General features: G+C 40.7%; 4 protein-coding genes across 7 annotated transcripts in view; 1 reads left to right on the plus strand and 3 right to left on the minus strand.

Annotated features, from left to right (window-relative positions):
• Nucleotides 1–5,370, plus strand: part of Vinc (vinculin) — a 66,686-nt gene extending 61,316 nt beyond the window's left edge. For all 3 annotated transcript variants that reach the window (XM_067780746.1, XM_067780745.1, XM_067780743.1), the window contains exons 3-7: nucleotides 1,939–4,008; nucleotides 4,090–4,210; nucleotides 4,278–4,408; nucleotides 4,475–4,873; nucleotides 4,937–5,370. In XM_067780746.1, coding sequence (XP_067636847.1) covers nucleotides 1,939–4,008; nucleotides 4,090–4,210; nucleotides 4,278–4,408; nucleotides 4,475–4,873; nucleotides 4,937–5,044 — 2,829 coding nt within the window. In that variant the 3' untranslated portion in view covers nucleotides 5,045–5,370. The remainder of the gene's footprint in view (nucleotides 1–1,938; nucleotides 4,009–4,089; nucleotides 4,211–4,277; nucleotides 4,409–4,474; nucleotides 4,874–4,936) is intronic.
• A 2,040-nt stretch (nucleotides 5,371–7,410) lies between these two features.
• On the minus strand, nucleotides 7,411–13,437 carry LOC137249356 (serine/threonine-protein phosphatase Pgam5, mitochondrial-like). The gene is made up of 2 exons (XM_067780747.1): nucleotides 12,539–13,437; nucleotides 7,411–10,065 (listed from the first exon to the last, which is right to left on the minus strand). Exons 1-2 carry the CDS (start codon nucleotides 13,112–13,114, stop codon nucleotides 9,760–9,762), a joined length of 882 nt encoding a protein of 293 aa, XP_067636848.1. The 5' UTR covers nucleotides 13,115–13,437; the 3' UTR covers nucleotides 7,411–9,759.
• Nucleotides 13,438–19,183: 5,746 nt separating this feature from the next.
• Pgam5 (Phosphoglycerate mutase 5) lies at nucleotides 19,184–20,743 on the minus strand. Of its 2 annotated transcripts, none has more exons than XM_067780768.1 (2): nucleotides 20,045–20,743; nucleotides 19,184–19,974 (listed from the first exon to the last, which is right to left on the minus strand). In XM_067780768.1, the coding sequence occupies exons 1-2, from the start codon at nucleotides 20,618–20,620 to the stop codon at nucleotides 19,666–19,668; spliced, it is 885 nt and encodes a 294-aa protein (XP_067636869.1). In that variant the 5' UTR covers nucleotides 20,621–20,743; the 3' UTR covers nucleotides 19,184–19,665. The 2 variants fall into 2 exon arrangements, with proteins under 2 accessions (XP_067636869.1, XP_067636868.1); XM_067780767.1 differs by having other exon boundaries at nucleotides 19,184–19,977; nucleotides 20,045–20,739.
• Nucleotides 20,744–21,585: 842 nt separating this feature from the next.
• Nucleotides 21,586–26,579, minus strand: part of Mybbp1A (MYB binding protein 1a) — a 168,411-nt gene continuing 163,417 nt past the window's right edge. The window contains exons 5-6 of the mRNA XM_067780762.1: nucleotides 24,022–25,434; nucleotides 21,586–23,533 (exon numbers count right to left, since the gene is read on the minus strand). Coding sequence (XP_067636863.1) covers nucleotides 21,692–23,533; nucleotides 24,022–25,434 — 3,255 coding nt within the window. The 3' untranslated portion in view covers nucleotides 21,586–21,691. The remainder of the gene's footprint in view (nucleotides 23,534–24,021; nucleotides 25,435–26,579) is intronic.

Here is a 26,579-nt window from a genome sequence, read left to right on the forward strand (position 1 = left end):
ATAAATTCGGCCGAGTGGTTTCGGAGTTCCTAAGCTGCAAACAAACATACATATGTACATCCTTCCTTATATATTGTTATAAATCTTGGGAAATTCCTGATTATTTTGCAGCTTCTGTTAACGTTCGAATCTCCGAACTGTCGAATAAATAACTCCAATATTTAAAAAATAAAAAATTCACTAATAGCGAGTTTAAATCAAACTGATTCCTGATTACTGAGCTTGCGCTGTTTTTATACTCTTGGTTGCCTCGTTCGCACATTTCTCATAAGGTTTAGTCGTTTCACGACCATGCCTTCTAGAACAGCTGTATCTCATGCTTGGTTATTTAGCTATATACATACATATCTGTAGTTTATGTTTTTCTTCTAGCTAAGTATATGTGGGTATGTGCGACTAACACTTTTGCTCTTGTCTGCTGACTACATGTGTGTATGTGAAATATTCTCTTCGCTGTCAGCTTTGATGTTTGCATGTAGAAATGAGTGGCTGCTTGCTGTACTGTCGTCGTGCATTTATTTAGTGGCAGTGATGTATCGAAATGCTAATATTCGCCACAATAGATTAGACAATGATAGTTTCCGGGAGATCTGTATTTAAGCCACTTTCTTTACCCAAGAATACCAACAGTGTTTCCTCTTTGATGACAAGCGATCTATCAGTGACGGATACCAATGAAAGTAAAGCGATCTTCGTTGATCTACAGCTGTTTTGCGCTTGTGAGCGAAGCAGTGTTCCAATTGATCTTCTCATATAATCTGGCAAGAAGCTTAACTTACCGCGCGTTTGTTAAGGCCAATAATATCTCTTGTTATAGATTGTACTATCGCGTTAAGATCTGCTAATATAATTATTTTCTCCAGCATTAGGCTCAAAAACGCTGGAAAGGGAATCGCTTTGACTGAAGCCTTGTTTGGTTTCGATTGGCTAGGAAAACTTCTCCCCAATATTTTCGGAGCTGGTAGTGTTGCCCAAGCCTTATTAGCTTTGCTGGAAGTTAAAACACAACTTCAGGCTCACAGAGCAGATCATTCATTAGATTTCCTACTTATTTTGACAATATCACCAATACCAATATCGCCGGATCCAAACCTACCGTACTAAAAGACTAAATCTTATTTAGTTTTATAACTTACACTGTAGGGATGGCAGCTCACGGTAATAAGTGACTCTTTTGGAAGGTTGTTTTCAATCCTCCGTAACACCATCTGGCAGCTCACAGGGAAGAGCCACTCTTTGGAAGGTTAGAAAGAGCGTGTTTCTAATCCTCCGCAACTCCAGCTCCTATACAGCCAAAGTTTTAATCTTCTTCGAATAGTTTCGAAAGAAATAGCAAATACAAACTAACCACCCTAATGTGCATATACGTATATTCATGGGCATAGACATACATACTAAAAAATATCTTAGTTATAGAAGGTGTGCTGATTGAAGGTCGAGTAAATGTGATGAAAAATGTGGGAGTGGACTAAAAATATTTAAATTTTAGAGTAAACAAAATTTTTAAAACAACTAAAAGGCTTAGGATTGTAAAATTTGTATGATTACACAGTAATCCCATTAGTAATCTGACAACGCTAGCAAAGCCCTTCAACTAGGTTTGCCAGCTATTGATGTTGTTGTTGTTGTTGTAGCTATAAGGACACTCCCCGAATGCCTTGAGGAGTGTTATCGATGTCGATGGTCCTTTGCCGGATGCAGATCCGGTACGTTCCGGTAACAAGTTTCATAAAGGTACTAGCCCAACCATCTCCGGAACGATTTGGTATGACCACATGAGACCTTCTAGAAAAGACGAGCCGTGCGGTTTTTTTTAGTTTCTTTCTTTTGTTGCTAAAAAAGACCTTTGATTAAGTTTCAACGCTCTATAGCGTGTTTATGTCCTTGAAGTAATCACTAAAATTAAACTCCTTACCTTCCCTTTCGTCTATTTTACAGGTTTCCCGCCTTGTCATACTACATGAGGATGCTGAAGATGGAAATGCCATGCCCGATCTCAGCCGCCCAGTGCAAGTGGTGTCGGCAGCTGTGGCCAACCTTGTTAAAGTAGGACGCGAGACGATCAATAGTTCGGACGATAAGATACTGAAGCAGGAGATGCCATCATCCTTGCAGCGCGTCGAGACTGCCTCGCAGTTGCTAGAAGAAGCTTCCGATATGTTACGAGCCGATCCCTACTCGGGACCGGCGCGTAAAAAACTAATTGAAGGAAGTCGCGGTATACTGCAAGGCACCTCATCGCTGCTGCTCTGCTTCGACGAGTCTGAGGTGCGTAAAATCATACAAGAGTGCAAACGGGTGCTTGATTATTTGGCCATCGCCGAAGTAATCAATACAATGGAAGATTTGGTGCAATATCTTAAGGATCTCTCACCGTGCTTGAGTAAAGTGGCGCGCGAAGTGGGCGCACGTGAGAAGGAATTGACACATCAGGTGCACAGCGAAATTTTGGTGCGTTGTTTGGAGCAAGTGAAAATACTAGCACCCATACTTATATGCAGCATGAAAGTCTACATACACATTGTCGAGCAACAGGGCAAGGGTGTGGAAGAAGCAGCTGAGAATCGCAATTACTTGGCATCACGCATGAGCGATGAAATACAAGAAATTATACGCGTGCTACAATTGACCACTTACGATGAAGACACTAGCGAATTAGATAATCTAACGGTACTGAAAAAGCTAAGCAATGCTATCAACAATAAGTCTGAGCTCGCTAACGATTGGCTATCGAATCCGTATGCACTTAAGGGTGGTGTAGGCGAAAAGGCGCTCCGCCAAATAATCGACAATGCAAATGAAATCTCCGAGCGTTGTCTACCGCAAGATGCATATCCAATACGGCGTTTGGCTGACGAAATTACTGCTATGACGAATAGTTTGTGCGAGTTGCGTCAAGATGGCAAAGGCACATCACCGCAAGCAGATTCTTTGGCGCGCGCTATACGTGGTAAATTAGGTGATCTGCAAGCTTTGGTACGCAACGCCGTGAATGGTGTAGATAAAGCAGGTCTGCAGCAAACTGCACACACCATACAAGGACGCTTAGAGCAAGCGGTGAAATGGTTACAGCATCCAGAGATCAACGATGGTGGTTTGGGTGAGCGCGCAATCAATTTGATTGTAGAGGAAGGACGCAAGGTAGCCGAAGGCTGTCCGGGTCATCAAAAGGCAGAGATTATGCAACTCTGTGACGAAGTGGAACGTCTCAAGCGTCAAGCCGCAGGTAATACACCCGCTGCCAAGGAAGCTGCAAAACAGTTGATCAATAAACTGCACGAACTTAAGGCCGCCATACAAAATGCACTCGTCAACCGCATTGTGCAAGATTACATGGACGTCAGTACACCACTCAAGCAATTCACGGAAGCTGTCATGTTGCCTGAAGGCACACCCGGACGCGAACAGAATTTCAATCAAAAATCGAATAATCTACAAGCATTTAGCGATCGTGCCTCTAAAACATCACGCATGGTGGCGGCTGGTGGTGCTTGTGGTAATAAGAAGATAGCCGAAATATTGCTTTCCTCCGCTTCGCAAGTCGATTCACTCACGCCACAACTTATCAATGCCGGACGTATACGCATGAATTATCCGGCAAGCAAGGCCGCCGATGAGCATTTACAGAATTTGAAGCAACAATATGCTGATACGGTATTGCGCATGCGCACACTTTGCGATCAAGCAACCGATCCGAGCGATTTCATTAAGACATCCGAAGAGCATATGCAAATGTATGCTAAGCTATGCGAAGATGCAATTTTAAATAAGCAACCTCAAAAGATGGTCGATAATACATCGAATATAGCGCGTTTGATAAATCGTGTGCTGCTTGTAGCCAAGCAGGAGGCGGACAATTCTGAAGATCCGGTATTCACACAGAAACTGAATGCGGCAGCAAATAGGTTGGAGAGCTCACTGCCAGCGATGGTGGGTGATGCAAAACGCGTTGCTACAAATATCAACGATCCTGCGGCAGCGCATGCGTGGAAGCAATCATTTCAGCGGGTGAGTAACGGCGCTTAGGATGTTAAGATATAGTTGTGCTAAATTTTTTCAAATTAATCATGCTTTGTCTCTCATTTGCAGTTGCTTGGCGATGTGCGCGATGTACGCAACGCTATTGCACCAACACCACCACCACTGCCTACTTCACTGCCACCACCGCCGGTGCCAGAGCTCAGTGCGCTGCACATATCCAACCAAAATGGTAAGTGGCAGTGTCTAAACACGGGACTTAACAACTCAACGATAATTATTTACTTTTTCGCCAACAGCCGAACGCGCTCCACCACGTCCGCCATTACCACGTGAAGGTTTGGCACCTGTGCGCCCACCGCCACCAGAGACCGACGACGAGGATGAGGGTGTCTTCCGCACCATGCCACATGCTAATCAGCCAATTTTGGTAAGTTTTCAGTGTTGCCTCTAAAAAACTGCCACAGTTATAAACCTGCTTATTATAACTCTTTAGATTGCTGCTCGCGGCCTCCATCAAGAAGTACGTCAATGGTCTTCGAAGGACAATGAAATCATTTCTGCAGCCAAACGCATGGCCATTCTCATGGCACGTCTCAGCGAGTTGGTGCTTTCTGATTCACGCGGCAGCAAACGTGAACTAATTGCCACAGCCAAAAAGATTGCCGAAGCTTCTGAAGATGTAACACGTCTGGCGAAGGAGCTAGCACGTCAATGCACAGATAGGCGTATACGTACCAATTTGTTGCAAGTCTGCGAACGTATACCCACCATTGGCACGCAATTGAAGATTTTGTCCACTGTGAAGGCTACTATGTTGGGTGCGCAAGGTTCGGATGAAGATCGTGAAGCTACAGAGATGTTAGTGGGCAATGCACAGAATTTGATGCAAAGCGTAAGTCATGTGGAATCTTTTGATATGTTCTTTATATAACTTCATCTTTATTCTATTTCGCAGGTCAAGGAAACGGTGCGTGCAGCGGAGGGTGCCAGCATTAAAATCCGTTCAGATCAAACAAGTAATCGCTTACAATGGGTGCGCCGTCAGCCGTGGTATCAATACTAAGCGCTCGGACGTTGGCCAACAAGCGGCTGTTTTTGCCTTTAAGTGCCCTAAAATATATATATGCCACCAATTTTATAATTTTATGTATGTATTTATTAGTTTAAAAACAAATATTTAAAACAAACTTTTTTAATTCACAAATTTATAAAAATTACAACGAAACAAATTTTTCTTGACACTTTTTGCCACTTATTTCTTTTCTAAGCTTTTAGTGTTCTAACGAATTTAATTAAAAACTTTTTGAAATTTTTAAAGGTAAATAAAAACAATAATTTATACTAAAATTAAAAAAAAAACTTACAAATAGAATTAAAATAAAACAAAAAGTTTTTGAAATTTGATAATTATTTTTTAAGCTATTGCATAGATTTTATCGCGCGCTTGGCGACTAAATCAAAAAAAACCGTAACGGATATTTGTCAAAAAAGATCCGAAAAGGTTCGGTGTTAGCAACAGGCCAAATATATAAAATTGGATCTCTATCATAAACAGCGGTGGGCACCACTACATTTACACGGTTACCAAATTGAGAATGTGTTAGTAAACACGAACGCGTAGCGAGCACGAAAGCAAAATCAATTATTTATTTGGTTTGATTTCAATGCTTGAACGGTGAACACGTGTCAGACGCACTCTTTGGTACCTGTTTTAAGCGCGCGTGCGACACTTCTTCACCGTACGACCATCGAAATCAAACTAAAAGAGCTGTCGTTGATTTTCACGAAGTAGCCATTGTGCTATCGCTTATCGTATACATATATGTTCGCTTACAAGCCAACCTAATAAAACCGCACTGCGTTTTTTTAGCGCATGCAAACAACCGACGTTTTTTGCCCTAACCCAAATAAGCATACGTTGCGACAATGTAAAGCATGTGTGCAAACGTCAAATCTAAATGTCACGCAGAACAAAAATTGGAAATCGAGTTAGGTTTTCACGCAGCAAATTCAATTTGAGTTGCTCTCATACAAGTTGTATGTGCATGAGACATTTTTGACAGAAAATGACTTACGCGCCTTTATATTAGGTTGGCTTGTTAGCGGGTGCTAAGCTCACGCCCACCCCGGATCATAAAGTTAAAGTTAAAGTGAATGTTAAAGTTAAAGTTAAAAATAAAGTTAAAGTTAAAGTTAAAGTGAATGTTAAAGTTAAAGTTAAAGTCAAAGTTAAAGTTAAAGTTAAGGTTAAAGTTAAAGTTAAATTTAAATTTAAAGTTACAGTGAAAGATAAAGTTAAAGTTAAAGTTTAGGTTAAAGTTAAAGTTAAAGTTAAAGTTGAAGTTAAGTTAAAGTGAATGTTAAAGTTAAAGCGAAAGTTAAAGTTAAAGTTAAAAATAAAGTTAAAGTTAAAATGAAAGTTAAAGTCAAAGTTAAAGTTAAGCTTAAAGTTAAAATTAAAGTTAAGGTTAAAGTTAAAGTTAAATTTAAATTTAAAGTTAAAGTTAAAGTTAAAGTTAAAGTTAAAGTTAAAGTCAAAGTTAAAGTTAAATTTAAAGTTAAAGTTAAAGTTACAGTTAAAGTTAACGTTAAAGTTAAAGTGAATGTTAAAGTTAAAGAAAAAATAAAGTAAAACTTAAAGTTAAATATTAACTTCTCATTTATTCAATAAAAGTAAAAAATTTGTTTTCTTATCGGTCACCACGCTTAAAAAGGTTAACTTGAATTAATATCAAAGACAAAACTTGAATTAATATCAAAGAAAACAAAATGTTGCATAAATATTATAATTGCATAAGTTGATAATATGCAATAGCTTTACCGCGGCAGTCCTCGAGTGCCACACGTCCTTTTTTTCTATAATTGAAAAATTATTTTTTGATTTGGAATAGAAGAATAATCTTTTAATTATTACTATTTTTTTACTTCATTAGCAGATTTCTACATTAGCGAGTGGTGCCGTGCGTAGAAGTCCACGTAAGAAGGGAAAGCTTCTGATCACCAGGTTGATTCTTTTGCTAGCGGTTCAAGCAGATACCTACTTCTAGTCGCATGCAGCCAAGTAGCCTCTGGGTATCCACTAGACTGGGTCGAAAAAAAAAGTTGCTTATGTCCGCCCCTAAATTTGAAGATTATGTTGAGAGGGTTTCGGAAAAATTTATTTTTTATTTTTTTATCTTTCGAAAAACAGCCGAAAAGGTTTTTTCGTTGTAACTTGGTTATTTGACGTCCGATTTTTAAAATTTATATGTCATTATTTTGGCCTTGAGAAGCTTCACATTTTGGTTTAATGTCCTTTTAAGGTATGAAATCGTTTTCGTTTAATGTCCTTTTAAGGTATGAAATCGTTTTCACATGATTAGGTCAGCTAACAAAAATTTACCCCCCCCCCCCCCCCCCCCTAATGTATCTTTTTTTTTCCTTACCAAACGAAAGTAATTAAAAATTTAAGAAAATGTTGCTTTGAAACCATATTACTAAAATAATAAACAAAGAAGTTATAGCACTTTCAATATTTATTGCAACTGTTACTGTACTGACTCTGACTTCTGACTTTTCACCTCGTATAACAGCTGTTATACTAAATTTCTCAAAAAGCGGATACCATCCGTTTGGTGGTGAACTAATATGAGAAGGCGACAACCTAGATAAGCCACTCCGTAATCTTAATCGGTTTACTGGCTAGTTGGAGGACTTCATCAGCAGCATCTGATCACCATATCGGGCGGCTGCAAGCGATACATACACGTGCAGGTAATACTTTTATCCCAGCTGAGCGGACTGTCCGCTGGGCTTGGGACCCGCCACATAAAACCACACTCCAATGAAAAACCAATTCAAGCCTTGGATAAGAAGAAAAGCCTTTACTGATAACGACCCCTGCAAACGTTTGATATGAGGGCATGCACCTGGAATGGCCGTACCCTTAATGGGATTTCCGCAGTTGCCCTGCTGGCTGATGCCCTCTTGAAGACACCGCCATCCAAGAAATGCGATGGACAAATAATGCCAAGAAAATTATCAACAAATGTGACATTAACTGAAGTTGTCATAAAAAAGCGCAACTTCGGTGTCAGATTCGTGATGGAAGAGAAACTTTGTCGCCAAGTACTGCCGATCACGCCTGTGGATGAAGGTCTCGACGCTATCCGCATAAAATCAAAATATAATAATATATTTTAATATATCATTCATCCGCGCCCATGCACCAACAGAGATGAAAGACGATGAAGTGAAATCCGCTTTCTTTGAACGCATGGAACGCATATACGAGTGCTGCCGCCGCCATGATATAAAAGTCGTGCTTGATGATTTTGACGCAAAGAAGGCTACCCTGGCTAGGTCATGTTATGCGGATGAAAGATGATGCTTTTTGACTGAGAAGTTTTTCATGGCAGAAATACACTCGGAGTGTTTGTCGAACCACTGTCGAGATGCGACACCGCTTAGAAAAACTTTATTCTAATTGAAAAAACTTCCTCTTGTCTCATTTTTTTACCCACATGTTCGATTTGACCAAACCTTCAGACTGGATTTCGTTGATGTCAATTTTCATGCTTCGACGAATCGCATGCATATTTAATGTAACATATTCAGCACTCATCTTTGCCTACTGCATTGAGGATTTACAAATTCATACGTACCGAAATGAAATTTTCAACATTTTTTCATTACAACACTAACAGAAAAAATTATGAGGCCATGAAATATGTCCATATACGAGTATTTACGCGTCAGCACTATGGAGAAGGAATCGGAGCTTTGAAGTAAAATATTTATCATCATTCACGAGCCAAACAAAAGCTATCGGCACTTTAATCATCAAGGAGTTTTATCATTGTGATAGTAAATAATCACTACACAAAATAAGCAAGCAGCCAAACTTATGTACATGTATACATTAAAGCAAGCAGCCACACTTATGTACAAGGCAACGAAGAATATCCCACACACATAATCAGCAGCTCAAAGCGAAGAGACCTTGAGAGAAATAGGCGAACGAAGCTAACTGAGAGTATAAAAGCAGCGTGGTGCAAGCAATAATGAATCAGTTTGATTTAGACACGCTATTAGTGAAGTATAATTGTTATTGTGAAGTACTACTCCCAAAGTAGTCTAAATAAAGACCATTTTACAATACTGAATATTGTAATTATTTATTCGACAGTTCAGCGATTCGAACGTTAGCAGAAGGTACAAATAATCGGAATCCCCCAAAATTCGTTACAATTTTGTTGCGATTATTTACTAACAGCATAGTGATGCTAATAATCGCCACAATATTAAGGGTTTTTAAAATTGCAAAGTCATGTCGTACCAAATCGTTACTTTTAGTTCAGATTGACGAATAGAAGCTTTACAAAACTTTTGAAACCGTTCTGCTGCTCCTCTGGTACTTTTCCATTAGACATGTTTTTTAGTACTTGTAAGAGGTCAGTACTTCGTATCATATTGCTCGGTGCAAGGAATCGAAAACTGGCAGTGAATGAATTCAACTCTGTTATACTTTGCTTTAGGACTTGAGAGTACTACCTAATAAAGGTAACATATAAGGTCGTTCGTTGCCTTTGTAGAATCAAACTGCGCTGAGATCATCTTTTACTTAAAGCGATATTACCAGCGAAAGCTAATGATATTGGTGTTATTTGAGTTAATGGTCTCAGGTCCGCCTTCCCAGATCTGTCACTGTGGAAACTAACAAATACAGTTTTCTTTTTAAAAAAAAACTTTATTCCAACTTTTGCTCACTAAAACTCATAATTTATACCTTTTTTAAGCTTACTTTTTGACATCACGAGGTAAATGGCTCGTAAGGCAGTTTTTTGGCATATAACCACTTTCACCCAAATGCTGGAGACTCACATTACCCGAAGGGTTTATTGTGAGCCAAGTTATAGAACCATGATTGATATTCAAACGCAGCCATGTCTCAGGTGATAGCTGCAATGCTCTACACACAATATATCGTATAACATTTGCATGGGCGACTATAAGAGTGTACGAATCGTGATTCTGTTCGGGTGATGCACGATGAATATAACGTGTAAATGCGGCCTCAATGCGTGCATGATCCTGTAAACAACGCTGTAAAGAAAATACAATACAATTGTATTATTTTCCGGTTAGTTTTACGTTCCAGTCCAGTGGTGCACTCGAGGGCTTCGTAGAGCTTCAGAAAACTATTCGGCGTTCGCCTAAATAATGTGTGAACGCAGCGACATTGATATTCAGTAAAGCAAGCAGTGAATCAGTTTTAGCTTGTACCTCAAGCAGTAAACATCTCATGAGGGAATTCTATGCTCGAACATATTTCATGCAAACCAGTGGTCGGCAAAAATTAAAATGTAAGTGTATTAGCGAGAGCAAGAGCATCCCAGCGGGAAATTAAAGTTGAAATTACAACATACCAAAAATTTTGGAAAATCTCATTTTTGATTCAGAAATAATTTGACATTTTCTCAAGCCCCTCAATTCATTAAGTTTTACTCGCTTCGAAGGGTAGCCGATTTTTTTACATGCAAATATACATGAAAATTGGTTTGTCAAAGCAGCTCAATACGGCAAACAGCGGCGATTACTCGCTCCAGAGACTCTAGAATGAAATTTTTACAACTTTTGATAAAATAATTTAAAAAACTCATATTGTATTGAAAAGTTTTTAAATATAACATACCCAAATATGTAGGTAAAAACCCAAACCTAAACATGTTTGGAAGATGAGCTTCATATGGAAAGGCGCGCATACCAGTTTCATTTCGCCATAGTAATATTTCTCACAGGGAATCTTAACATTTGTGCGACAGCCACTCGCAGTGTTTACTCGTTGCTGTATCGCAAACGACTGACGATGGATAGTAAAAATATGTGTGAAACAAATCTGGCTCATTTGAGCTATGGCGCTGCGACCATTGATGTTAACACACACTACTACAGAAAAAGTTGGTTTGTATTAAAAGCTCTGTCAGCGTTGTGCACCACCAGGGATGCACCTTAACGTTAAGCTAATCGTTTATCAAAAAATTTCCACCGTTTCCGTTGAAACACTTCGAAATATTATCGATAAAGAAATTATCAAGATAAATTGTATCTCGTTTTTAACCGAAACGAAAAGCTTTCGTTAACGTTAAAAACGTTAACAAAAACGTGATACTTTATGTTTGAATTGTGCTGGCAATGCTATAGCCATGGTGAAGCCGTAAGGTGGTAACAAATAGCGCACATGCACACACAAACTCCATGTAATTTGTTTGTGTAATTCGTTGGTGGCAATGTCAAAAATACTCTGAGAAATGTTCTTACTGTCAAAATTCATGAGAAAAGTTGCAATCAGCTTGGCTAACGCTTTCACCTTTAATGACTCCGCCATCAATCAGCTTTGCCAGCATAGTTTGAAATTAAAAATCAACATAAACGATTTGATTTCGTTTTGATATGGCAGAAAACGAAACGAAATCACTTCGTTAATTTGACGTTCTTAACGTTAATAAACGAAACGAAATGACTTTGCTTCGTTTATTAACGTTAATTATCGTAACGAAATGATATCGGTTCGTTGGTTAAGCATGCCTGTGCACCACTGTTCTGGTCTATATCGTATACTCTCTCTGTCCTAGCACGCTTTTGCCTTTTTATACTCAGCTGAGCAGAGCTCACAGAGTATATTAATTTTGTTCGCATAACGTTACGCCGTAACGGCATAAACTAATCGAGATAGATGTAGACTTCTATAGATCAAAATGATCTGGGCAAAAAAGAAATTCATTTAGCCATGTCGGTCCGTCTGTCCGTAAACACGATAACTTGAGTAAATTTTGAGGTATCTTAAATTTGGTATGTAAGTTCCTGAGCACTCATCTCAAATCGCTATTTAAAATGAACGAAATAGGACTATAACCACGCCCACGAAAATTTCGAAAAACCGAAAAAGTGCGATAATTCATTACCAAAGACGGATAAAGCGGTGAAACTTGGTAGGTGGGTTGACCTTATGACGCAGAATAGAAAATTAGTAAAATTTTGGACAATGGGCGTGGCACCGCCCACTTTTAAAAGAAGGTAATTTAAAAGTTTTTCAAGCTGTAATTTGGCAGCTGATTATGTAATGTTCGGTTACACCCGAACTTAGCCTTCCTTACTTGTCACATTTAAATCAACTGCGACATAGGCGAAGAGGGTGAAAAGAGTGAGGAAGAGAACAAGTGCGTTCGTACCATTTCTAGTTGTTTCTTGTCTTTCTTCTTGTATGCCGGGGTTTTGTTTCACTTTTGCTTTCAAGAAAATTGATAAATGTAAAAGCGCGTAGAAAACACAAAAGCGGGCGTCATCTATATCTAATTTAAAACCGGACTTAGGTCTGGGCTTATCAGTTCCAGTGTATTTTAATAGTTAAAGTTGACTAAGTAGAGTTAAACTGTGCCGCTCAAATCAAGATTAGCAGTACAATTTTATTTAACTCGCCAAATTGACAAATTAAACCTAACTCAACTTTAACTACAGCTTAAGCTTGTACTTAAAAACCTGTCCTAAGTAGCTCAATGTTTTACATAGATATGTATACCATTTTGAAGACGCGCCACTTTAACAGTGGTGTATCTGGTGATATGGGCACACCTTCACGCAAAAAATCACAGTATTTCACTTTCTGTGGCTCATATTCGATTTCTTTGAATATTATCTCTGAAGTCTCCTGTGCACGTGTCATAGTTGATACGATTATTTCATCCCACTTAATAGCCAACTCTTGCAAACGTTTTCCTGTATACTTTGCTTGCAAACGTCCCAGCTCCGTTAAATGATGATCTTTATCATGTTCGCCCACATCCAAAAACTGGCCATGTCGTACGAGCACAATATGGCGCGTAGCCTTTACACTCATCTTGTCCAATTCATTATTATAACGATTTTTCTCTTGAGGTGTATCATCTTTGATTGGAGTCACACAACTTTTCGGATCACGATAATCCCAATTTGTATCCCATTTCCCTACTTTATCTAGTGGTATTTCAGAAAATACCCACGAGTTCTGCACAATGCTGTCAGAGTGGCGTAGGCGTTTATAAAAGTATACGGTTAGACCAGCTCCCGTACCGACAGCCAGACTGCTCAGCTTGCGTAAATTTTTCCAAGCGACCATCTTCTTCGGCACTCCCAATTAAAATTCGTTTAGTGGAATGTCAAATATCTTAAAGTAGAATTGCACTTATCCGCAGTAAAAAAAATCTAGTTTTTAAGTTTTCACACGTTTTGTGAACTTCGGACTCTTTATATTGACGCTGTAGACGCAAACTACACGATTACATTGACCAAACTGTTTATAGGCTTCACTTTCACGTTTAAACGCAGCGCTTATCGAGCAGTCAGTTTTATGACATCCAGATGCAATTACTCTGTAGTGAGGCCAATTAGTTATAATCTGTCTCACAACTAGTTTATATGCCAATCGCAACTAAGTAGTTATTTACCAGTCTCATCCTGACTGTAAGTTTGACTGTTTAAAATGTCTGGACGAGGGTATTAGAAAATGTACAAAAGATTTTGCGCTTCAGAGTTAACGAAATATTAATGATTTGCTCACGAACTACCACGTCATAGTAATGCGCAGTTAATATGATCCGATAGACATATGACCTAGTTCCCTCTGACAAGAAAGTAACTCCGTCCAACCCTCTGAACGCCGCAAATAAATCTATCATAGTTCGTGTCGCAGGTGGACTACAAAACACTGTCCCTCTTCTTCTTCTCAAAGTAGCGTTTGCCCCATCCAATGGTGCGATATCCTCTAACGAAAGTTCAAGGAAAATTACAGCGTGAAGAGGCTTTGGCTTCACATTACAGTTGAAAACATAGTTAGTGTCATGCTAGGACACATTACGGACAGAGCATATATGTATTGCGTATGCCTTCTACATTAGGTTAGGTTGAACTGACCGGTCAATAAAGACCTCACATAGATTGAATTTGTCCATAGTGGTACCAGTCGTTTCACGACCAAACGGCAGAAACCTAATCAGGTACCAGGACTTGTGTTATATAATAACTCCGTCCTCTTGGCAAATATTAGACATTTTCTAGGACCTAGCTTAATTGCTGCCTCGAGATCTGGCAAATCTGCCGGCAAGACACAGACACAGAACGTGCTCAACTGTTTCTTCCTGTAGCTCTCACTTCATACACCTACTGTTACTGACGAGACCTAGCTTATAAACATGTGACGCCAGAAGACAGTATGCCCATCGTGAGCCTTAAGTCTTCTCTCTTCAGAGATATGCACCACTTTGTCAGTCTAATCACATGATCTTAGAAATTGTGCATACCCGCGCTTTTGTCCACACCTTTCCTGCTTGATGGATCATATGCAGATCCTGTGTTTTTTAATTTCTCCCAATCACATTGGGACGTCTTTTGTACCTTCTGTGAGTGTTGCACACTCCTTACTCTACTTATTCTGGATTAATGCAGTAAACAGCAGACCTCACCCATTCTATAATTTGGAACCATCCGTATACACATGTTTAGTATTTTCTGCACCCTGGCACCAACCCTGGCTCAATTGTGGCCCCAAGATCTCTTTCAAAGCTCAGGTACGGGACCATATATTCCGTTTGTTCGATATTAGATGGCGCTATACTGCTATGGCCATATTGCCTGTACTCAAGGTGCCCCGAGGACTTAAGCCTTGTTGCAGTTGCTAATACGATGTTTCTGGCCATTAGGTCTGCAGACGGGATGCGTAGAATGGCGTGCATTATTTAGATGGGAATTCTTCTAGAGATACGGGCATATGCCTGAGAAGTCTGCTTTGCTCTTACGCGAATCTCCGCTATTTATAAGGCAGCGACGACTCTTTGTGGATGGGGCTGAGAGATTTTTTACGGTCTTCTGGTTCAAACAGCTGAATTCTTTTGTGCTCTTTATGTGGAGTTTTTCCCACCTAATTACGAAGATGATGTTATAGCATGATAAAAAGTCATTCCATGGCAGTTGTGAGCGCGGTGTTTTGACAGGCCTGTTGTTATTGTTGTTGTTGTAGCGACAAGGACACTCCCCGAAGGTTATGGGGAGTATTGGTCCGGTACGTTCCGGTAACCAGCACCATTAAGGTAATAGCCCGACCATCTCGGGAACGATTTAGTATGACCACATGGAACCTTCTAGGCCATACCGCCCTCCCAACCATTAGATCCAGGAGGAACTAAAGAAACAGGATTCGCCACGGATAGGTGAGGTTGACAATTGGGTTGGAAAAGCTATAAATTGCGCAAACCCCCTTGAATCAAGTTAGTAGTTTAATCGCCTCTTACGACAGGCATTGCTGTCTTGGGTATATTCTAAGCCCCTAACCCGCTGGGGTTAGATAGATAGATAGATAATTAATTGAGGATCGCACTGCGACCATTGGTCTATTGTGCCCTCAACTGCTTCACAGCACCTCATCCAAGCCGACTTCTCTGACGAACCCTAGCAGTTCACCTGGCTTGAGGGATTTGATGTGAGAGTGCTCTGGCCATGTTGAGCCCAAAAACTTAGCCCTACGTCTTGAGATTGCGTCACATTCCAGGAGTATATGTTCCGCCGTCTCCGCTGATCGATCACAAAATCGGCATGTGTTGTTCGATAGTATGCCCAGCTTCTGCATGTGGCTGTTCAGTATGCAGTGTCCTGTAAGAATAGCTGTTAGGATCCTCAGGTTATATTTCGCCCCCCAGCAGTTACTTAGATTGCCTTAAGCTTGGCATATTGCGCCAGTGTTCTTCCCTCTTTTCCCTTTCTTCTAATAGTAGATGCCGTCTGATTTCCTGCGGGCCTACTGGCAGGAACGGCTCAGGACCAATAGGTCGTGTCGTTGCTGCCTCCCTTGCCAGGCTGTCCGCTTGCTCATTTCCCTCCACTCCCCTGTGGCCAGGAACCCAGGCCAACAACAGTTTGTTGTGTGCTCCTAGTTGATTTAGCTTTTCAACGCACTCAAGTACTAGTGCTGATTTTATTTCAGACGCCGAGATCGCCTTGAGGGCGGCCTGACTGTCACTGAGTATGGCAATTGTCTCGTTGGAGTATTCGCGCTGAAGGTTCAGGTCAGCACACTGGCTTATAGCGAATACTTCCGCTTGAAAAATGCTCGGGTGTGCTCCCAGAAGCGTCGATATCTTGGCTCTGGGTCCAATGACTCCAGATCCAATCCCCTCTGGCGTCTTCGAGCAATCTGTGTACCATACTATTCTATTTAGCTGATGAATGTACACAATTCTGCTTTCCTCCCACGTACCCTTGTCTCCCAATTCTACTTTGTACCTTCTCTCATAGACTATCTGCCTGAGGATATCATCCCTCGGGAGTTGAGAGATTGGGATCTTCTCTCTCAATTCCTCCATGTTTCGGGACGATATAACTTTACCTATGCCCGAGCCCTCCTTAGCAATATTCAGGAGGGTTCGCTTGGCTGACTGCTCTATTGATATATGCAGCGGGGTCAGATCGAGGATAGCCTCCAGCGCTGCTGTAGGGCATGTGCGCATAGCTCCCGTGATGCATACACATGCCAGTCGCTGAAGTTTTGACAGCGCTTGCCTCGTCGTCGCCCGAGTTGTTTTCGATGCCCAGGCTATCGAACCGTATGTTATCATAGGTTTTACTATCATGGTATACATCCATCTTAGCACATGCGGGCTACAGCCCCATGATTTGCCTGCTAGACGTTTGCATATCATGATGGACCTTGTGGCCTTAGCTCTCATGGAGTGGAAGTGCTGTTTCCATAGGAGCTTGGTGTCAAAAGTGACCCCCAAGTATTTCACCGCGGTTCCATGTTCTAGTGCCACGCCATCTATTGTAATTGCTCTCAGGGCTGGTAGGGCCCTTCTTCTGGTGAAAGGGATGATGGTCGTTTTAGATGGGTTGATGTTAAGCCCCACACTGGCACACCATACCTTCGTAATATTCAATGATCTCTGTATTATGTCACAGAGCGTACTCTCGAACTTACCCCTTGCAATTATGACGATGTCGTCAGCATATCCCTGGCATCTTATGCCACTGTCAGATAGCTTTTGCAGGAGTTCGTCCACCACTAGGCTCCACAGAAGGGGTGATAGAACACCTCCTTGAGGGCACCCCCTCGTGGTATTAACCTTTACTGCGCTGTTGCCTACATGGACTTCAGCGATTCTTGTGCGGAGTAGATTGTCAATCCATCTCTGGATAGGCATCTGAATTCCTCTTCTCTGCAGTGCTATGTTTACGCTTTCATAAGCTGCGTTGTCAAAGGCACCCTCAATGTCAAGGAAAGCGCAAATTACTGTTTCCTCTGTTTCAACGCCCTCTGTATTTCAGATGTTAATTGGTACAGAGCTGTGTCCGTGGACCTATCCGCTCTGTACGCAAGCTGGCTATGATGTAAGGGCCAGCTCTTGAGGGCGTTCGACCTGATTTCTTAGTCCAATATCTTTTCCATTGCCTTCAAGACAAAGGAAGTTAGACTTATTGGTCTGAAGGACTTTGCCTGCGAATAGTCCTTTTTTCCTACTTTTGGTATGAAAACCACTTTTGCTCTTCTCCACATCATGGGTATGTATCCCAGTGCCAGGCTATCTCTCATGATCCTGACCAGATGTGGGATAATCTGTGTCCCTTGCTGCATTCGCACCGGGTAGATGCCATCCACCCCCGGAGATTTGTATTTCTCAAAGGATTCCACTGCCCATCTGACTCTGGCCTCACTGAAGAGGGAGTTTGCCAGTTGCCAGTCTGATGGGGTTGGTTTCATTCTGGGGAACACAGGTTCCGGTACTTGCGGAGAGGCACCCGGAAAATGCGTGTGTAGCAGGGCCCTCGCTCGCTCCTCCACCGTTCCGGTATAGGTAGCGTCCGATAGGGAGGGTTCTTCCGAGACTCTCCATTTCGAGATCATATTCTCAGTTAGGTTGTTGCCAAGTGTTATATCTAGGACTTCTGCCCTGACTCTCGTGACAAACGTCGGTTTGCTCCCGACGTTATATATATTCAAATCGTTGCTGACTATATATTCTAGTAAACACTCACCCCTTTGGTTGGTATCATTGCTGCCCCACTCCGTGTTGTGGGAGTTAGCATCGCTTCCTATGATCAACGGAAGTTTCGCTCTTCTGCAGTGCTCCACTAGCTTCTGCACGTTAACTGGAGGGACTGTGCTGTCGTCCCCCGGGAAGTAGGCTGCGGCCAGCACAATGCTGGTGTTGTCTCCATTCACCTTTGCCTCGATCTGCACCGCCACCAGATCCCGCTGGGGTTAGACCTGTAGCTTCATCCTGTTCGTTTCTTGTAAGCTCAGCAACTCTTTTGCCTTTTAAGTAGCTATGAACATTTCTTTGTTTATGCTCCAAGTGCTGGCAGCGAGGGAATTTGGGGATTTTGTTACGGCTCTGTACAATTGCGGCTGCATGCTCATATAAATGTAGATCATTATCAAGCTTCAAAACTAGTATTTGGGCTAAAGATATTCATATCAGATATTCAGATAATGAAAATGCAAAGCATGAGAAAGACGAAGGCGCAGCTCTGCGGAAAGCCAAACATAAGCAAGAAGGCGCAACTGGAACTGAAGGGGTGTTGTAGCTATACCCTTTGAAGGGGTTGCCAGCACAATGTATAGCTTATCTAGCCAATCAATTTGCTACCTCACTTAACCGTGGCTAATCCTGTTTATTTAGTTGATGAGATTTTGGCGGCACCAAGTTCCTGTGGGAAGGAGGGGTTTGGATAACCAAGAAGGTTTAACCGCACCGCATCAATATCCGGCAAAGGAGTAACAGCATCAATAAATATCCCCCACTGCTACAACAACAACATAAATATCCCCAACACTTTCGGCGAGTCTTCTTATTGCTACAAGAAGGAAGATTTAACTGAACTTGCAGAAGGTCAAGGTCAGTTGAACAACAATCTGACAGGTCCATACCTTTGTTTCACCCATTTTATACAATCCGAGTTACACAATAATCAAAATTATCACTGGGTGTTTGGCTGAAGGTAGAGGTTCTACGGCTGTTGCTAAAACAGATTAAGGCTGCCGAAACGAGTACAAATATAAATGCAAAAGATTCTAAAAAAAAAACCTGACTTGGGGTTGAGTATCTTCTCTAAAACCTTCTTTCACAGAAGCAAACTTTCTGCTGGTAGCTGTATTACAATGTGTGACGTGACTAACACAAATAACAATAAAACTAATAAATTATATTTTAAATACTTTCATTTCATTTTCAATATTGGAAATTGGCTTAACATATAATACCATGTATTTTATAATCTATGTTATGGCATGAATACGCGTTTATGCCTATTGTTGTTGTTGTGTATATTACAACGAAACTTTTCAATAAACTCATTAAGTGTTTAAACATTAAAATAATTTAACATTGTATTACTTATTTAATTATTTTATTAAGTGTTTTAAAATTCAACATTAAAATAGTTAACTATTTGATGGCAATAACAGTTGGTTTTCTTTGTTATGGCAGCATTACAAACAGTGAAATGTTCAACAGATCTCTACTAAAATTTCAAGTGTAACAAGGGCTATATGTTATTTTCGGTAATAAACTGTTTTCATAAAAATTATCTTTATAACTTTTTCTACAATAATTTCAATTTTATATAGCATTCGCCTGCTTTTCATATATAGTGTTTTAACCTTATTCTGAGTACTTGCGTCACTTAAACTACATTTTTAATTTCACGCGGTATACGATTGGAAAGGCATTTAGCTGGCATATATCCACTTTCACCCAAATGTTTAATGCTCACATTGCCCGATGGGTTTATGGTAAGCCAGGTAATAGAACCATGATTGATATTCATGCGCAGCCATGCTTCAGGCGGAATCTGCAATGCTCGGCATACAAAATATCTTATAACATTTGCATGCCCAATGATGAGTGTGTATGAATCATGCTCCTGCTCTGGACGGGCACGATGAAAATAGCGCCGAAATGCGGCTTCAATGCGAGCACCATCACGAAAGAACTGCTGTATGTAAAATAACAACAAACTTTGTTTTAGCTTACAAATAAAAACTAAATTCAAATAAACTCACCGACTTCTCGACACGCCAGTGACTTACTGGCGGTTGTGGCGGTATGGGTGCACCTTCACGCAAATAATTACAATGTTTTACCTTCTCGGGATCATATTCGATTTCTTTAAGCAAGAGCTCCGAAGTCTCCTGGGCGCGTGTCATAGTAGACACAATAATTTTATCCCATTTAATACCCAACGCATGCAAACGTTGTCCTGTGTATTTAGCTTGTAAACGTCCCAATTCAGTCAAATGATGATCCTTATCATGTTCGCCCACATCTAAGTACTGCCCATGTCGCACAAGCACTACGTGACGCGTGGCTTTTACGCTCATTTTCTCCAATTCACTATTATAACGATTTTGCTCTTGTGGTGTATCATTTTTCAACGGACGTACAATGCTACTGGGATCACGACAATCCCAGTCTGAGTCCCAAATAGCGGCTTCACTTATGGGACGATTTGAGTTAGTCCACGAGTTCTGCACGGTGTTGTCGAGTTCACGCAGACGCTGGTAATAGTAAACGGCTAATCCGGCTCCAGTACCGATGGCCACAGCGCTGAACTTACGTAAATTATTGCAAACAACCATTTTTTAAATTGAAGTAAATTTTAGTATAGAAATTTGTTCTTTCCTTCGCAGGCAAATTTTTGCAAATAAGTAAACGCGTGGGCAGCGCGCAAAGAAAGTAAACAATTCAAAATGACAGCGGCTGTTGCTGATGCCACGTTTGAGCGATAGTTTTTAATGATAAATGGTGATGCCAATGTAATACAATTTTCTTATAAGTTTTGAATTACCTTATCAAGATGTATGCACGCTTAAGCGCTAAGGAGTCCCGGGGATCCCGACCCCAAATCCTGAGCCATTTTTTCATTCAGAAATCCCGGGATTGTACCCTATTTGATTCAATCAAAAAGCTTTCTATGCATGATTGTTCTTAGACCCTCTTGTACCTCATGTTAATATAGCCGTTAATCTATACACAATCTACGGTCGCTTGTCACGCCATCAACAGTAAACAAAAAAAAAAACAAATTACCTCCGAGGAGATTTAAGGCTGAGCTTCTCTTCCAATCTGCGTCGTGCTTCTTTTAATTTTTCCTACAAATTGGCGGGACGAGGCTTACTTATTTTAGGCCGACTCCGAACGGGATCTGCAAGGCAGATGAGTTTTCACTGAGAGCTTTTCATGGCAGAAATACACTCGGAGTGCTTGCCAAACACTGCCGAGGGGCGACCCCGCTTAGAAAATTTTTTTTCTAATTGAAAACCCTTGTTTCTAAAATTTTGATGTTGCTTTGTCGGGGCGTGAACTTAGGATCTTCGGTGTGATAGGCGGAGCACGCTACCATCACACCACGGCGGCCGTACCAAAAAGAAAATTCTTCCGCCCAAAGTACTGCCTAGATCTTGCTTTCATCAACACTGCACAACATGGTATGGTGGGTGTATTGTAGTGTTTAACGACAGGGCACGGCAGACGATGTTATTAAGTATATACGTATGACTCCTAATAACACGCCTTTAATCTCCATAATAACTTTACTATTAAATTTTGCGTATTTTTCGTTTTACTTATATTATAAAAGTATTTTTCAAAATGTACATTTCAACATTTTTTACATTTAACGAGTGACTAAAAACTAACGCTAGAATACACTATGCATCCGCTTTTTCCTCCTCATCAGCCGATTCTCCTCCGCCAGGTGACGCTGGTCGCACATAGGCAAATCCGCCATTTAATCCAGCTGAAGCGGCTTGTAAACGTTGTTCCTTCTTTTGTTTCTTCAACTTGCGTAGGGTTTTATCCTTAGAAGTCTTGCGTTTTTTCTGCGGCTCGTGAGCGACGTCATGTTCCACGGCATCCGACATTTTACTTCCAAGTTTGCTGCTCTGCTCTTTTAGAGCTTCTGCCTCTGCTAACCCTTCACCTAACTTTTTGCCTTTCGACTTTTTCTTGTCTTTATCGTGTCCAGCTATCAGTTCGTAGGCAGAACAGTAGCGCTGATAAAGTTGCGTTGTATCGGCGCGTAAACTTTGTACAGCTTGTGCGATCTCCGCGGTGGCGAGCGCTGATTTCACTTGTAATCGTTGATGCGTTTGTTGTGCTTGTATCAGTAGATGGAGTAAAACTGTGTACTCTTTGGGTGAAACTTCTGCCGTGGTATTTGTAGCTAGTGCTTTAATATGGTTACCGAGCGCACTTTCAATTTTTTTCAAGTGCTGTTTAGCGCTCCCAACATCCAAACGATGCAAATCGTGATTTTTGTAGAGAACTTTCAGTATCTCATAAATTTGTATGCGACGGAAGGAGCGTATTTCCATGTTGAGTCCATCTGCGGCTAGCGCCACAGCTAAGCTCCAAACACCTGACCAACGCAGACGGAATAGTTCGGATAGCAGTGTAGTGTTAACGATGGGATTACGCGAGTTTACAAACTCCTCAAGATACTCTTGGCACAGGCCTTGCACTTGAACACTATCGGTACCTTTTTCCGCTGCAATTTTGTTCGAACTCTTCACCAGAAATACAATGCATTTATTGCGTAATTTATTCATTGGCCCAAAGACGGCAGTTGGCGATTTTTCTTCGACAATTAGGCGTATGAAAGACACCACGTCACTCTCTTGTACGCCAGCTACATCGCACTTCAAAGCGGTCAGTTTTTGCAGAACCTTTTCAACTTTGATTTGCAAAGGTTTCAGCTCATCGCCAACACAATAAGGCAGCATATTATAGAGTGCCAACATAATTTCAATTAGTATTAGTAATTGCGGCTGTTGATGCTGCAGATAGATTTCGAGTAGATCCAGCACGCGTATGCGAAAATGCATTACTGTTGTGGTTTTGGCGCGATAGCTTTTTGATTTCTTTACAGCTTTATCGCCTCCGCCATTCTTGCGCATAACTTTGAATGCATCAGCGAGTGCTTCATCCAGCTTGCGTCCTTGCTCTTCAGTTATATCATTCAAATCGATTGAGGCCATATCATCATTATCGTCTGCCCCTGGAGGTGGCATACCACCATGTGTCATAAGAGCTTGAGAGACAGCGTTGCGTAGCTTGTCGGCAGCAGTAACTTCGTCATCATCATCATCTTCGTCCTCGTCATCCTCGTCTTCATCGTCCTCATCATCTTCTTCTGCCTCACCATCATCTTCATCTTCTTCTCCACTCCCATCGCCCTCGGCTTTGACCTCACACTTGCCATTTACACATTTTTCGATTGACTTTTTATTTTTGCTTCCATCCACTTCACTCTCTGCATCATCCTCTTCAGCATCAGTATCTTCATCGCTTTCTTCACCATGCGCACTAAGCGGATTATGGCCGTCCTTCATGTTCAACACAGCTAAAATTTGATGTACTGCGCTCAGATTCAGACTGTCACACAGGTGAGGGAATAGCGCATGTACAATATTCCGCAATGCGCCTGCATTTTGTGATATCAAATGGAGAAATAAATCCACAACGACTTCAATCCATTCCGGCTCCTCGTCCTGAAAATGAGGAACACTTAATATAAACCAACCATTTTGTTCAATCGGGAATAAGGAACCCAGTTGTAGATAATACGAATATATATTTGAAAAAAGGATGGTTCGTTTCGAATTTGTATGATAATCATTTTCAAATTGGTATTAAATAAATCGAACTGCTGTCACGAATATTTAAAGCGGAAGGCTATTAAGATTTCTATTTCGCCGGTTACTAAGAAAAATCTACAATAGTAAGCCAAAAAGACTGCTCGGGAATCCGAAAATACATAAAAAGACGTGTAAAATACATCTAAATATCAACCGGACATCCGTAATTTATAAACTTTAATTGTATATCTGAATACCCGAAAATATGGATAACAAAGTGAGAGAATGTCTTTCGAAAATGTCAGCAGAAATAGCCAACTCATATTAACCGCGAAAACTCAGCATCGTTAGTATTTTTGGAGTCATAACAAAAAACACATAGTAATTTCTCTGAAACCTACCTTGGCGCCAGTTTTCGCATCCTTTGACTTTTTCTTTATTTTAAGCTGCTTCTCTTTAAACCGCTGCATACACTTCAGCAAATCCTCTATAGCTGGTCCAGCCATTTCTGGTTCACGGAACAATTGTAGACCCATATTGAGCAGCAAAACTTGAAAAACCAATTCCAATTTATTATCTCCCTTAGTCACCTTTCTTGACTTCGATTTTTCCTTCTTCTGATCACTGTTACCATCAGCATTCACAGCGTCATACATTTGCTGCCAGTATTTATGCAACGATTCGTTAAAGTGCGTGATGCGAAAATATTTGGCTGCATGCTTCCGCTCAATGCACTCATTGCAGTATTGCGCCAAACTCAGAAGCAATAACTTTTCCTGCTGCAAATCGACAAGGCTACTCTGCATGCTTGTAAAAAACATATTTTTACATTGCTCTCCAAAATCATTGCTAAACGACGACGCTGCTTCTTTTTTACATACTTCCCCAGCATCGGTCACATGGCATATTCCACAAGTCAGTAAGAAACGCAGCTGTTGCTGACGCCAATCGTGTTCTTGGCGCACTGCCTTGTGTGAAATCAGTTTCTGCAGCATGTAACCAGCATTCATGCGTTCAAAATTTAGCCACTTTTCGCTTGCATTTTCCACATTCTTTGGATGTGTTCCAAGAAATATGCTATGATATATTTTATATATTTTTTTAACACCCTTAGCGCCCAAAACATTTACCAGCTGATGTACAACACGTGTGCTAGTATATTTCTCAATACTAAATAGGCCTGGTGGTAATATTAGGGAACGTATTACGGCAACTAATTGCTTATCATCGCCCTTTAGCTGTGTGGTGCAACAATTAACCAGAGCTTCAAAGAAGTCATCGTAGAATGCCTTCATTGTTTCATCTTTCTTTTGTTTTTGTTGTTTTAGTCCTTCCACCAGCAAATGCATAAAATTAGGGCTTAATAATGCTGCTACTTGTGCATGCTTCTGATCTATTTTCTCCGTTGACTGCTGCTGCCAACTATTGAAAACATCAGTGGCAACTTTTAAAGTGATTATTTCTTTTAATTTATTACTCGTTTCCAATCCAGCATCAATTTGCTGCATCCAGAAGTTGGACAAATTTTCACTGTGCGCAATATAAGAGCCAAAAATTTCAAAAGCAGGGTGCGTTAATTGTTGCATATTGCCGTGCTCCCAAAATATGCGATATAAATGTGGAAAACTCTCTGGATATAGAAGATCAGCGTTGCCGAAGTGTGATTTTAAAAATTTCGCATTCACAATATTGGGATGGCGACGTTGCACAGCGATTAGGCAATGGACGGTTTGGAGTGTTTGTTTGGGCCATGAACTTTGCAGCTCAACTTGCAACAAAGGCCAAACGATCGTGGCGAATTGCTTTGCAGAAAGCTGTTTAAGAAAATGTATAGTAACGTTAATTATTTATTGACGTTTAAGTGCAGTTTGTTTTTTTTTTTTTTTTTGTAAGTTTCATTTAGCTGAACTTTTACTTTCTGTGAAGTCCACCGCTATAGGCTTAGATGGAATATGTGCAAAATTTGTGAAAATTATTCTACCCGTAATCCGGCCCCATATAACCTATTTAATAAAATCTATCCTAACCACCTCTGTCTTTCCAAAATGTTGGAAAGCTGTTAAAGTTGTCGCCATTCCCAAACAAAACAAAGAGTACGGGCCGATAGCCATACTGCCTTTTCTTTCGAAGGTCGTTGAGCGCATCCTACATGGGCAGATCGCCACATATGTGCATGCAAATAAACTTTTAACGGACCATCAGTCCGGTTTCAGACCAAAAAGGAACTGTACTACGGCACTTATTTCTGTGGTTGAAGATATACGGGAGCGCATAGATGATAACTTTACGGCTTTCCTAACCCTTCTTGACCACTCTAAAGCCTTTGACTCTGTTGCCCATACCCTACTATGTAAAAAGCTGGTAAACATGTTTAATTTTTCCAGTCATGCAACCAACCTAATCAGATCTTATCTAGACGGCAGAACGCAGGCAGTATGTGTAGATAATAGAAAGTCAAACTTGTTAGACGTTTCGCGTGGTGTACCCCAAGGGTCAATCCTTGGTCCTTTGTTGTTTGTATTATACATTAATGACCTGCCTCGTGTTCTTAAGTATTGTGACGTCCTCATCTATGCTGACGATGTTCAATTGTATAAGTGCTGTCCTGTCGATTGTATGAGTTTATGTATAAGTAACTTGAATCAAGACCTTAGTCAAATAGGTGTATGGGCTTCCATGAATGGTTTATGTCTAAATCCTAGAAAGTCGAAGTGCATTGTTATCCGTAGAAAGCCGCTAGCTACAAATGGCTTAAACAATATTATGTTTGAAAATTCTGTTATAGAATATGTTGACACGGCAAGAAATCTTGGCATAGTTTTCAACAAAACATTGTCCTGGAGAGACCATATCTTTAGAACCGTAGGAAAAGTTACGGTATGCTCCGCACACTGTGGTTGACACATTTTTTCACTCCGCTACATATTCGACTACTTTTATCCAAAGCGTACTTAATACC

The sequence above is a fragment of the Eurosta solidaginis genome, chromosome 4 (genome assembly GCF_040869045.1).
Source record: "Eurosta solidaginis isolate ZX-2024a chromosome 4, ASM4086904v1, whole genome shotgun sequence".
Lineage (NCBI taxonomy): Eukaryota > Metazoa > Arthropoda > Insecta > Diptera > Tephritidae > Eurosta > Eurosta solidaginis.